This window comes from Muscardinus avellanarius, assembly GCF_963383645.1.
Source record: "Muscardinus avellanarius genome assembly, chromosome: 14".
NCBI lineage: Eukaryota > Metazoa > Chordata > Mammalia > Rodentia > Gliridae > Muscardinus > Muscardinus avellanarius.
This window is the reverse complement of record NC_137800.1, coordinates 85,741,233-85,754,752: the sequence shown is the minus strand read 5'-3', so window position 1 is coordinate 85,754,752 and position 13,520 is coordinate 85,741,233. Positions and strand designations below refer to the sequence as shown.

The 13,520-nt window shown below is 46.2% G+C and overlaps 1 protein-coding gene across 2 annotated transcripts in view; it reads left to right on the top strand.

Annotated features, from left to right (window-relative positions):
- DUSP22 (dual specificity phosphatase 22) overlaps window positions 1-13,520 on the top strand; it is a gene marked incomplete at both ends in the record, with an annotated part of 65,195 nt that overhangs the window by 41,640 nt on the left and 10,035 nt on the right. For both annotated transcript variants that reach the window (XM_080709978.1, XM_080709977.1), the window contains one exon: window positions 3,670-3,719. In XM_080709978.1, coding sequence (XP_080566104.1) covers window positions 3,670-3,719 — 50 coding nt within the window. The remainder of the gene's footprint in view (window positions 1-3,669; window positions 3,720-13,520) is intronic.

The window sequence follows — 13,520 nt, the reverse complement described above, 5'->3', positions numbered from 1 at the left end:
TTGCATACTTATCCGCGTAGACCACGGTGGAGCACTTTGCATCTCCTTGGAGTGGACGGGGGCGGAGTGACGTCGCTGGAGCATCTGCAGACGACGACATGCCTTTCACGGCGCGCGTGGCCGGCTCCCAGGAAAAGGGATGCGTGCTTCACAGCTTTCTCTTTCCTTGCACCATTCTCCTGGCAATTGATGGATGGACCCTCCCCTTGTTCTCGCCACTCAGTAGACTTTTGGCGAATGCCTACTGGGTGCCAGACATCATTCCAGGGATTTTTAAATTTTTACTTTTTTGCGGTACTGGGGATGGAACCCAGGGGCATTCTACCTCTGAGCAACACCCTGTTTTTTTTATTCTTTCTTTGGAAACAGGGTCTTGCTGAGTTGCAAAGGGCCTCCCTCACTAAGTAGCTGAGGCTGTCCTCGAACCACAATCCTCTTGTCTCAGCCTCCTGAACGCCGAGATCACAAGGGTGTGCCACCACGCCCGGCTCCCAGGGAGATCTATGACTGTCGTTCTTACTCTGTCTTTTGACACAGCAGGATCTTGTCTTAAGGTGTATATTTAATCTGTCCTGTCTTAACAGTAGGGGGGCCCTCGACTTGTACTTGGGAACCCCTTGGTTGGTTCCTCTTTAGAGCGTGACAGGTAGCCATGGCTGTCACTTGCTCATCCTGGACAGGGGGGTGTGGGCCAGGCAGGGCCCAAAGTCACCCCCTCATCTGCGGCCCACAGAGGGGGAGGACCCTTTGCCCTCTGTGGTTGGCATGTTCTGTCTCCACAGTGGTGTTCTCTTCCTTGGCGGGGCCAGCCTCTTTTCCTTTTGGGCATCAGGTACCAGCTAAGGGGGCCGGGGCCTCATTTGGGGACTTACTTTTCCACTCGCCCTGCTATTGCATTTGTGGAGGATGGTTCTTAGTAGGCCGAGAGCCATTGACGACACCTCCGTCCATTGTCTTTCTTTTCTCCCCCTGCATAGACGGGGCTACTTTTAGATTTCCAGCAGAATGAAGCGGTCATCGTCAACACTGGGGTAGATGGGCGTTTCCAGGCTGTCTCACAGGAGTCTACTTTATGCCCTTGCTGAGTGGAAGTAGTTGGGCTGTGAGGCAGTCGCAAGGGAGGCGGACACTTGGACTTCTTCTGCCCCCCCCCCCCTGGAAGTGAGATCTGAAAGGAGGTGTGAGGAAGAGATGTCACAAGCTCCCTGGCCCCATCCAACTGCCAACTCTCACTTAAAAGAGCCAGCAAGTCATCTCAATGGTGGCTGGAGGAAACGGTCCTGCATGCGTCCAGACCACCACCAAGCATGTTTAGCCCCCATGGAGGGAAGGGGGAAAATGACTCGTTTTTTTCTTTTTACAGTAGCACTTTTTTTTTCAATTGTCTTACCCTTTGAATCACCTCATAATCCCTCTTTCAGTTTAGAGATGCTTAATATTTTTATTTTCTTTTTTGTGTGTGTGTGGTGCTAGAGATTGAACCCAGAAGTGTTCTACCTCCGAGTGACACCTCCAGCCCCATCTTATTTTATTTTATTTTTTGTTTGGAAACAGGGTCTTTGTAGGTTGCTGAGGCTGGTTTTGCAATCCTCCTGTTTCATCTTCCCAAGTACTGGGATTACTTGCTGGAACTGTCCTTGAATCTGTGGTCTTCTTGTCCCAGGCTGCCATTGGAGAGACTTCAGAATGAGAGACTGTGTTCAGCACTTCCTGCAGGGCGCAGCCTTCAGGGTCCAGGAAAAATTGGGAAAAAGTGGTAATCCAGGTCATGCTTCTAATATCCACCCTTCCTATAGTTTCACGTTGGTTGTTTCTCTAGTTTCTGATATCTCTCCCCTTATTGTCCATGACATGGTGACAAGAGTTATAAAATTAGGCAATTTCCAGAGGAAGAGTTTTTCAAATGGCTCATTTAATTCTTTGTAAACTCACAACCTCTTGCTAAGGTTACTGAGATTTTTAATTAACATTGAAGGTGTGTGTGTGTGTGTGTGTGTGTGTGTGTGTGTGTGTGTAGCACCGGTTATTGAACCCAGAGGTATTTTACCTCTTAGCTAAATGCCCGGCCCAATTTCATTTCTTATTTGGAAATAGGGTCTCGCTAAGTTATGGAGGGCCTCACTAAGTTGCCGAGGCTGGCTTCAGCCCTGCGATCCTCCTGTCTCGGCTTCCCAAGTACTGGGATTACAAGCGTGCGCCACCACGCCTGGCTTTGTAGACCTTTTAAACTATAAGGTGAATCCATCTGATTGAGAAGCAAACTAGGTTTTTTTTTATAAAACAAGTTTAGCATGATTTATTTTTGTGTGTGTGTGTGTGTGTGTGGTTGGGACTGGGGATTAAACCTAGAAGTGTTCTACCTCCAAGATGCACGCTAGCCTCTTTAAATTTTTTTGTTTTGAAACAGGGTCTCACTAGGTTTCAGAGAGTCTTGCTAAGTTGTTTGGGCTGTCCTTGAACCTCAGATCTTCCTGCCTTAGCCTCCCAACTACTAGAATTATAGACATGTACCACCATGCCCAGTTTAGCATGATTTTTTAGCATAAATTTACATAAACTTTAAAAAAATTTTATATAAGACTAGATGAAGTTAATTTTTTAATATTAGGGCATTCTTGTTATATATCTCTTAGTTTGGTACATAATACATAAACGTGTGTGTGTGTGTGTGTGTGTGTGTGTGTGTGTGTGTATGTGTGTGTATGTGAGACTAGGGATTGAATTGAGGGACCTTCTACCTTGAGCTATACCCAAGCCCCATTTTTAATTTTTAATTAATGAATTAATTAATTTTATTTATTTTTTGGTGGTACTGGGGTTCCTGGAAACCCTTCTGCCTCCGGGCTATGCTCCCAGACCTATTTTTTATACTTTTTTATTTGAAAACAGGGTCTCAAGCCAGCATACACGCGGCTGGCTTCGAACCTGCGCCATCCTCCTATCTCTGCTTCCCAAGCGCGGGGATTTCAAGCGTGTGCCACCACGCCTGGCTAATTTTTTATTTTGAAACAGGGTCTCACTAGGTTGCAGAGGGCCTCACTAAGTTGCTGAGACTGGCCTCGAACCTTTGATCTTCCTGTTTCCGCCTCCAAAGCACTAGGATTACAGGTATGCACCACCATGCCTAGCTGTCACAGGAACTTTTACTGTTCTGAAGAGCAAGCAAAATAAAGCAAACTGTTTCTAGCAGGTAAAGCTCCTCATGGTGAAATTGTAGGTGTTGTGATGCTAAAATTGATCCCGGAAAACTATAACATGATTTCACAGTTTCAGCCTTTATGTTAAGGTTTTAACTAACAGCATTTTCTTTTTGGAGATTCAGGGGCCTAAATAAAATACGTACAACACGGAGAATATGTGAACAGGCATCTGAGATGATAGTTTGAAACTTGACACCTACTGAACTCTCACTTTTTTCTTGTACGCTTTGAATTTTGTTTAAACCTATAAACTGAAAACTAGAACATGAATATTTGTATGTGCGGCCACAGAATAGAACCGGGAACTTTAATTAAAGAGTTTTTCTTCAGTTCCCTGGCAACAAACGACGAATAGAAAACTTCTCCTTTTTATTTTTATTTTTTTTTTGACCTGGGTAAATAGTTCCTTTTCTCGACGAAGTATCATCTTTTTATTTTTACTTATATATATACTTTTATCATCCCACAGGGAGTTAAATACCTGTGCATCCCAGCAGCGGATTCGCCATCTCAAAACCTGTAAGTTTTTTTCCCCCCAAATTAATTTTACTGTATTCTTTGGAGATGTTAAAAATGAATATGGGACTGTAAAGTCAACTAAGTAAAGGATTGTGAGTGCCCAGAGCAGCCTCCCGCAACAGCTGCTATCCCGTGGAGGGAGAAGGACGTATCCCATAGAGCTTCAAACTGGCCAAGCGTGTGGAACTATGGCTAGAAGCACCTTGTAGCTTCCTGGTCCTCCCAACATGCAACGGGGTAGATGGGGTGCCCACTCCAAGGGTCTAACTCTTACAAAGGTGCCTCTACCTGAACCAAACCTTTAACGTGCTCGTCTTTTCTGTGGCAGCCAATTCTTAGAGAAGTTACTGGGTTGGGTCTAAAGTAGAGTGAGCCGCAGGTGTGCCAATGCGAACCCCTCTGGAGGACATTGTGTTCAGTGAGATCAGCCAAGCACAGAAAGAGAAGGGACATATGTTTTCTCTAATACGCTCAAGCTAGGGAGTATTAGGGATACCAGAGGGACTCCAGATAATGGGCGGGGGGAGCCGGGAAGAAAGGGCCGAGGAGGAAGGCTGAGGTTCATTAATGGAAAAGCTACACGCGACTATTTGATGTGACTATAGCATTGTTAACCTGGGCCCTCTGTATCGGGAAATGGGGAAGCGGGGCTGGGGTGGACATCAGGAACCATGTGAGTGTATGCCGTTATCAACAGGATCCGCATTAGGGTGTGAGACTATAGTGCACCAATACAAATTTAAAAGAAATAAAAATAAATAAACAAATGTCCCGGGAGCCACCCTGCAAAAAGCAGAGAAGCCTGCAACACGAATGCTAAGAATGTATTTTATTTAACCAAGCACATCGAAATAGGAGCATTCCAGGATGTGCTCAGTGTTAAGAAATTCACACAGATACTTTGTGCCCTGGTGTGCTCTGTTTTATTTTTTCAGTACTGGAAATGGAACCCAGGGGTTTCTACCTTCAAACTACACCTACAGCCCCCCCCCCTTTTTTTTTTCGGTAATGGGGATGGAACCCAGGGGCATTCTGCCTCCAAGCGACACACCCAGCCCTATTTTTTATTCTTTATTTTGAAACCGGGTCTCACTGGGTTGCAAAGGGCCTCACTAAGTAGCTGAGGCTGGCTTCGAACCTGCGCGATCCTCCTGTCTCAGCCTCCCAAATGCTGAGATTACAAGCGTGCACCACCATTCCCGGCTCTTCAGCCCTATTTTTTATTCTTTATTTTGAAACAAGGGCTCACTGAGTTGCAAAGGGCCTCACTAAGTAGCTGAGGCTGTCTGCGAACCATGATTCAGCCCCCTGCATGCGCCACCATGCCTGGCTCCTGGTATGCTCTTTTACACTAAGAGCCCATCTCCCCTTGGTCTGGCTGAATTCCATGTGCCTGGTGGCACTATATGGGGTGATGTATTTTAGAAATACTGTTTCCGAGTTGAGCCAGGCATGGTGGTGCATACTTATAATCCCTACTACTTGGGAGGCTGAGACAGAAGGATCACAGGTTCCAGGACAGTCTCAGCAGTAATAAGACTCTCATCAAGCTATCAAGACTGTTTCAAAATAAAAATAAAACAGGCCTGGGGGTGTGGCTCAGAGGTAGTATTTCCCTGGGTTCAATCCCCGGACACACGCACACACACGCACACACGCGCACACACACACACAATACTATTTCTAAGTTGAGCGAGTAGATCTTTTCTGGTTTAGGAAAGTCTGATTCTCTATTTCTTCACAGCTAAATAAAATTGTTATGTTGTTTTAACCCTCTTTATACCCATCAAGAGAGATGGATAATGGTGACCCTTTTACAGAACTCAGTAATCCTATGCAGGGCAGCAGGCTTAGACTCTGGCTAGTCAGGGGCAGGTTTCTGGAGGCCCACAGCACTTGCAGATGGGACATTCGCTTGTGGATATTCAGAAGTGATTCAGAAAGATAAGGCGTGGAGTCGGTTACAGAATTTCTGAAATGTGGGTTTGACCCTTGCAAGGTCAAATAAAATATTTAGCCACACCATGAGTCTGAATGGGCCCAGTCTCTGGTCCCCAGACTGGCCTTATGTTGGACTTTGGGGGTCAGAGGCACAGCAACTTTCCTAAAATTACCTGACATTGTGTTTCACCAGGGACATTTTAAACCCTGGTTGTGTCCGGGAGTCCGCGGGCTTGTCAGGATTTGTCTTTCATGGCTCTCAAGTGCTAGGGAATACAGACCCTACATATCACCTGTATAAACCAGGGCTGGGGTGTAATGCAGTGGAAGAACACTTGCCTAGGACGTGGGGAGTCCTGGGTTCAGATCCCCAGCACCACCACCATAGCAACACCAAAAGAAAAAAAATCCAGTGGTGTAGACCACCTAACCATGTTTTCTTCTGAAAAATCATCACATTCTGGAACACTAGCCCACCTTCCAGTAGGGGAGAGCAAAGACATCATGGGTCATATAGTAATCTTGTGAGATCTACCTACTAGGGGAAAAAAAAAGTAAGCCAGAATCGGATGGGTTGAGGTGGGGAAGGTGAGGCTGTAGGTCAGGTGGGACACAGCTGAACCCAGGAAGGACACAGGTAGGTGGGGTGTCTCCCGGGCCCCACACTTCCACCCCGACTCTTGCTATTTCACATAAAGGTGAACCTTTACTACTGACAGTGGTGGGGGAGGGCTTTTACCAGGAACACGACGCCATAGCCCAGGCCCGGAAGGACGGGCAGCAGGAGGCTTAGAGAACTTCCCTGCTTACTCCTCCGTGTTAAGAAACAGAAGTGGTTGGACGAACACGGTCTTTACGGAAGGAAACAGGCCACTGCCTTTCTCTGAAGATGGCAGCAATCTCACACCCATGTTTTGGTGGCTAATTTTAGGATGGCCGCTTTGCTCTTATCTCAAACCGAGAATCTACCATCCTGTCTGGACTGGTCAGTAACCAATTGGCGGTTTGATTCTACAGGAGAATCAAATTGTAACCCATTCTGGGTGTCTGCTGTCAGGGCAGATGGCCACCTGTCCTGCTGTCCAGGACTTCGGCTTTGCCAGGGGATGTGTGCCATCTTTGACATCCGTGGCAACAATCTAAGCATTGAAGGGTCCTGCAGTTCAGACACCTAAGATTAGACCTGGGTGTCAGAAAAATCTCCAGTCCCAAACTGATTCCATCTACCTCAGGCCATTTATTTTAGCTCACTTAGACTTTAGTTTTATCCACTGAAATATGCCTCCCTGCAGGGTTTGGGGAAGCAAGAGCAGCTTATGTTTGGGAACAAGTTCTTCACGAATGCTAAGCACTTCCAAAGTATGAGCATATTTCTCAGCCGGGCGTGGTGGTGCACGCTTGTAATCAGCATCCCTGCATTTGGGAGGCTGAGACGGGAGGATCACAATTTTTAGACAGCCTCAGCTACTTAGTGAGGCCCTTTGTACCTGGTGATACCCTGTTTAAAAAGAAAGAATTAAAAATAGGGCAAGGGGTGTAGCTCAAATGTAGAATGCCCCTGGGTTCCATCCCCAGTACTGCAAAAAAAAAAAAAAAAAAAAAAAAGTATATTTCTACCCAAAGCATATTGATGTCTCTTGAGAGTTACAGAAAGGGATACTGAAATAAAAAGTTTGGTACCCAGGAAGCCCATTCATTACTCGGAAGATATGCCCATGTGGAAGGTCAAATGAGACAGAGGACACGGCAGCTTTCTTTCTTAACTTCCGGCATCTTATGGGTCAGTTCAAAAAGCCACCCTGGAGGCTGAAGAACTGTCTATGAGTTTAATTAGTCCTTTCCTATCCCACATAAGTATTTATTTATTTATTTATTTTTGTGTATGGTACTGAGGATGAAACCCTTGGGCTTTCTATCTCTGGGCTATACTTCACAGATTTATTTTATATTCTATTTGGAAACAGGGTCTCACAAAGTTGCCGAGAGCCTCACTCAGTAGCTGAGTCTGAGTCTGTCTTTCTTTCTTTCTTTCTTTCTTTCTTTCTTTCTTTCTTCTTCTTTTTTTTTTTTTTGGTGGTACTGGGGATAGAACCCTTCTCCGGGCTATATGCCCAGACCCATTTTATATTTTTATTTGGAAACAGGGTCTCTTAAGCCAGGGAGGCTGAATTTGAACTTGTGGGATCCTCCTGTCTCTGCCTCCCAAGCGCGGGGATGACAAGCGTGCGCCACCATGCCCGGCTAAGGCTGGCTTTTAACCTGTGCAATCCTCCTGTCTCAGCCCCCAAGTCCTGGTATTATAAGCATGCGCCACCACGCCGGCTCTGTCTCATATATGTAAAAAGGTCCTGTGCGGCTTCGGCTTCGTGCTCAATATCTCTCTCTCTCTCTCTCTCTCTCTCTCTCTCTCTCTCTCTCTCTCTCTCTCTCTCTCTCACTGAGGATTTAACCCAGGAACATTCTGCCTCCAACCTACATCCCTCAGCCCTTTTTTATATTTTGTTTAAAGACAGAGCCTTGCTAGGTTGCAGAGTCTTGCTAAGTTGCTGAGGCTGGTCTCGAACCTGCAGTCCTCTTGTCTCAGCCTCCCAGGCACACACCTCCATGCCTGGCTCATGGGCTGCTCTATTAACCCCTTCCTCGCACTGGCATGGAAGTGGGCCCATGGACGCAGGTGGTGGCGGCAGCACAATATTTGGGGCCTGCGTGCGGAGGATGTGCTCAAATTGCCGCTTCTAGTGAAGTCCTACAGCATGAGACTTCCGCTTCAGTTGGAAAAGGAAGTCAAGACTATAATTCACCAAAAGAGGAAAAGGTGGACACACTGCCACTGCGAGTCATGCTTATAAGCCCTTGTGTAGCAAGTTAGGACAACTTTTGTTTACACTCCATTGGCAACAGGAAGGCTTATGCATCGGGAATGCTTTGAGCACACAAACGTTCACGGCCTTGACGATCTCCCGGGGCGGGTCTGAAACTCGGAGTGTACACGTTTGGTTAAGGGACAGCTCAAGCAAAGAGCTTGAGTGTCACGTGTGTGGGTGCGGTAAGTGTTCCGCTGGGAAGCGTGGCATGCCCTTTAATGCCCGGCAGCTTAGTCTATTTTCTGCTGCTGTAACAAAATATCCGAGGCTGGGTATTTTATGCAGAGAACAAGTTCATTTGGATTCGCGGTTCCGAAGGCTGCAAGTCCAAGACTGTGTGGCCATATCTGGTAAGAGTCTCATGCTGCTTTTGTGATAGAGCAGAGAGAGGATGAACAAGCCAAGCAGAAGAGAGAAAAAGGGGGCCACGCTCAAGATACCCCCCACTCCAGGCATCAGTCTGTTCATGAGGGTTCTCTCCCCATGACCCTAACACCCCCACCTTCTAACATTGCTGCATTAAGGCCCCAACATGTGAATTTTGGGGGGGACACACTGAAATGATAAAAGAGCCTTTATGCTCTAATCCAAGATTAGCCCAAAGTTTGTAGACAGAACCTTGACTCTCTATGACCTATCTCATTTAGGGTATCATGTATTTATTTATTATTATTTAATCTCTTTTTTTATGTGTGGTATGGGAAATTGAACCCAGGGGCATTCTACCTCTGAGCTACCCTTCCCCACCTCGGCCCTTTTTATTTTTTATTTTATTTTAATTTAATTAATTAAAATTTTTTTTGCAGTACTGGGGATTGAACCTAGGGGGATTCTTCCTCTGAGCTACACACCCAGCCCTATTTTTTTTTTTTATTCTTTATCTTGAAACAAGGTCTCACTGAGTTGCAGAGGGCCTAAGTAGCGGAGACTGGCTGCGAACCGTGATCCTCCTGTCTCAGCCTCCCAAATGCTGGGATTACAAGTATGTGCCACCATGCCTGGCTATTTTTTATTTTGAAACAGGGTTTCACTAAGTTGCCGAGGCTGGCCTTGAACCTACGACCCTCCTGTCTCAGCCTCCTAAATCCTGGGATTATAGACATATGCCACCATGCCAGGTTCTGCATATTTATTACCTTCTAAATAGTAGGAGCTGACGATGAACCTCTACTTTCAAACATTCTTAATTCTCTGTGTAACACAGAACAGGTGAAATTATGCCTGCCACTTGTAAAATGTGCTCTGAGTAGCCCAAACAATTAAAAATGAGCTCTTCACTGGCTACATTCAATTCCCGATGCCTAAGAATTCTCCCATTCAATGTCAACAAATTCTGGAAACCTGTACTACTTACTCTTTTGAATGTAGGTATCAACCTTTAAAAAAAAATGGTTTCCAGCTCTGAATATGTAATTTAACACTTTTTATCCTGAATCTTTCTCTGCACGTTCTTGAGCCAGTAGGATTTCTGGGTAATCTGCTTAGTAAAGGTTTGTGACCTTTGAAACTGGCTGCTGTCGGTTGACGGTTGCTAAAAACTGCCCAGAAAGGTCAATTTTCTGTCTTGGCCTTAATCCTCAAGAATCTCCCTCTCTGATCTTCCAGGAACTTAAAAAGGCAGAAACCTGGTTTGAGATAACATTAACACAAAAATTTTCGTTTGGTTCCCCCAACCACTCCAGCCAGCCTTGCTGAGGCAGGAAATGTAAAAGTTCAAGCCCTCGTTGCCCTAGTAACCATCCCATACCCTGAGACCCGGCGTCTGTGGGGTGTCCTGCAGAGCTCTCATGTAATTATGGACATCCTAGAGTGGCACTGCACGCGTGCACTGCGCGCCCCCCCAGTGGCCGATGTTGAAGGGATTTGTGTTTAGGATTTGGGAAACATGAATTTGCTTTCCCTTTCTTTCTGGGCTTTCCGAAGCAGCTTGTTTTAACCTCATTTCTCTCTTCTACAAAATGCCTATCTTGTGGGATTTTTATAAGTATGAAGTAAGGTGGTGATAAGTGAAAGTGTTTTGTATGAACACGAGGCAGGTTCAGAAATAAGATATTTTCTGTCTACTCAGGTAAGGGTGTTTATGTAGTTTGTAGTTGTTTTTTTTTTTTTGTAGTCTGGCTGGGGCATATTAACTTGTGTTTGCCGATGCCTACTTTAGTGGATATTAAATCAGTGTTCACTAAGTAAATAGTTATCTCTTTTTTCCTTCTCTGTCCTGTTGACAGGCGCTTGGTGTTGTAGGGCTTGGAGCTGGTCAGGTCGCATCATTACAGCAGTCTTCGTAACACTCAGTGGTCCGAGAATCAAGCAGGTCCCTGAATTTCTAGAGGTTTTTTTGGGGGTGGGGGTGGGGGTGAGGAGCATTAGCGGTACAGAGCTTCTGTTTAAAAGATCAGGAAACTTCCTCGCCTTACGCTTCCTCTTTATCGTCTTTTCTTTGTTTTAGCAGACATCGTTTGCGATTCCAGCTCTTTCTCTCTTCTTTTCCTTTCATTTAACTTCTCCTTTAGTTTCATTTTATCAAAAAGCAATTCTGCAACATGGAAGCTAGGTGGGCCTTTACGTTACTATGGTGTTCCGGACAGTCCCCCAGGCCTCGCCAGCCCACAGTGACACCCTCCTGGTCCTGGACCAAATGAGAACTCTTCTGGAGAAGGTGCAATTAGTATTTTTGTTTTGTTTTGGTTACTGGGGATTAAACCCAGAAGCATTCCACCACTGAACTATACCCCCAGACCTTTTTTATTTTTCATTTCGAAACAGATTCTCACTAAGTTGGGAAGGTTTCTCTAAGTTCTTTTTTTTTTTTGTGTGTGTGTGTGTGCGCAGGTCTGGGGATGGAACCCAGGGATATTCGACCTCCAAGCTACACCCCTTACCCTATTTTTTTATTCTTTATTTTGAAACCAGGTCTCATTGAGTTGCAGAAGGCCTCACTAAGAACCTGAGGCTGTTCGCAAACTGCGATCCTCCAGTCTCAACTGCGATCCTCCAGTCTCAGCCTCAGCTGGTATTACAAGCGTGCACCACCATGCCCGGCTTCTCTAAGTTCTTGAAGCTGGTCTCAAACTTGCAATCTTGCTATCTCAGCCTCCCAAGTATTAGGAATACAGGCACGCGCCACCATGCTTGGATATCAGTGTTAATGTACTGTCATTTATTCAACTCAAGGGACTGGCTTTTCATCTTACACTATGGTTAGACTATGTCCTTTTTTGGTGTTGAACGATTCTTTTGTGAAATGATGTTGTAGATGGTAGACAGGTGCTTGGGGTTTTATTGGTTTTCATTTTCAAGTTTGCTTTTCAAATGACCTTATCTGACAAAATGAAAAGTGGTCTATGCATCCACACATTTGCTTGTGTGTGTGTGTGTATACATGTGTGACATGCATGGTGAGGATTGAACCCAAGGCTTCATGCATGCTCAGCACACACTTTACCACTGAGCTACACCTACAGGCACCAATTTTCCAAGACACTAGCAGTGCACAGGGTAGAAATGCCAGGGATTCACTGGCACAGATGGGAGTTCATTCTTTGTGTTTAACGTTGTGGGCTGACCGAACAACCCACTCAAGCCCATATGGTGAGGAATGTTCCTTGCGCTTGTTTCTGTGGTGGGGGGAGGTAGTGGACTCACTTCAAAGTTTTGGCTGAAAGGTGGGCTGGGGCTGGGCCTGGAGGCCTTGATCAACCACAAGATAATCAAGCCCTTTGATCTGGGTCACTTTTTATTTTTATTTTTTATTTTTTTCTCTCTTTTGTCTTTTTTTTTTTTTTCTGGATCACTTTTTAGAGCCTGGCCCTACATATAGCACTTTACCCATTTGCTGTTGCTGCTACTGCTGTTCCTCTTCTTCCTTGTCCTCCTCTTTTAGCATTCCTTTCTAAGCAAAAAAATAAATCTAAGGATACTGTCTTTTATTTTTGTCCTCTATACACCACACACCCACGCGTGCACGCATGCCTACACCCTCCTATGCAGTTTTGAGGGAAGGCAAGTGTCCTGTGTTTCTATGATCTTTGCTGTCATTACAGCCCAGCCTGGCGCCGCTGGCTCTGGGGTAAGGCTGTCTGCCATTCAAGGTCTCAGCCAAAAGCCCGGGCTGCCACTGCTGCAGGCAAAGTCCTCCTGAGCAGGACAGGACTGTGCCTGGTCCCACCTTGGACATCCCGGCCTCCAAAACTAACTCTCTTGGAGCAAGACGTCATTGGCTTTGGAACGGAGCATTACGTGGTGTGGTTTAGCAGAACCATCCACCACCCTTCTTGGGCTCTCAGGAGGTCAGGAAGGGCCCTGTGGCCACTGGCTCTTGGCCTCTGATGCAGAGGGAGAAAGAGGCAGGGGTACTGGTCAGTGATTAGGAAGAAGGACAGGCGGCCACTTCCTGAGTCCATTCAGGACATCCCACCCTTCATGGAGCGTCCCTAGTGTCCACAGAGGGGTCCTCCAGATCTGTGGGCAGGAGCAGGGTGTGCTAGCCCCAAGATGGGTGCTATTGGGTGAGTGTGTAACATCCCTGAACGTCCTGCTTCCTTTTGGACGTGTTTAGCTTGCTTTTTGAAGCCAGAACGGGTAGCACACATCTCTGTATGGAAGTAAATATTCACTGCAGCCCAGCAAGAAGCAAGAAGAGGGAACTCTTTTTGATTGAAACAGCATGCGGTGGCACGGGGCCTCAGATTTGTGCTTCTGCTTCAAATCGGAGTTGAGCAATAGAAGAACCCAAGCCGTGGGTATTTCCCACTGTGGAGGAGGGAGCTTAGTGACCAGAGCTTGGGCTTATGTCATGAGCTTCCCTGGAAATAACCCACACACACATACACACTTGCACACATACTCTGCAACACATAGTATATACCAAAGCAGCAGCGAGCCCACCAGTCTCCTGGGTTCTCCTGGAAAAGGCATTTCTAGGAATGTCTGTCTCGCTTCGCCTCTTGTCTGATGGTGGGTGAGTCAGCCTTCACAGAGGTGGGGGGCTCTGAGCCCC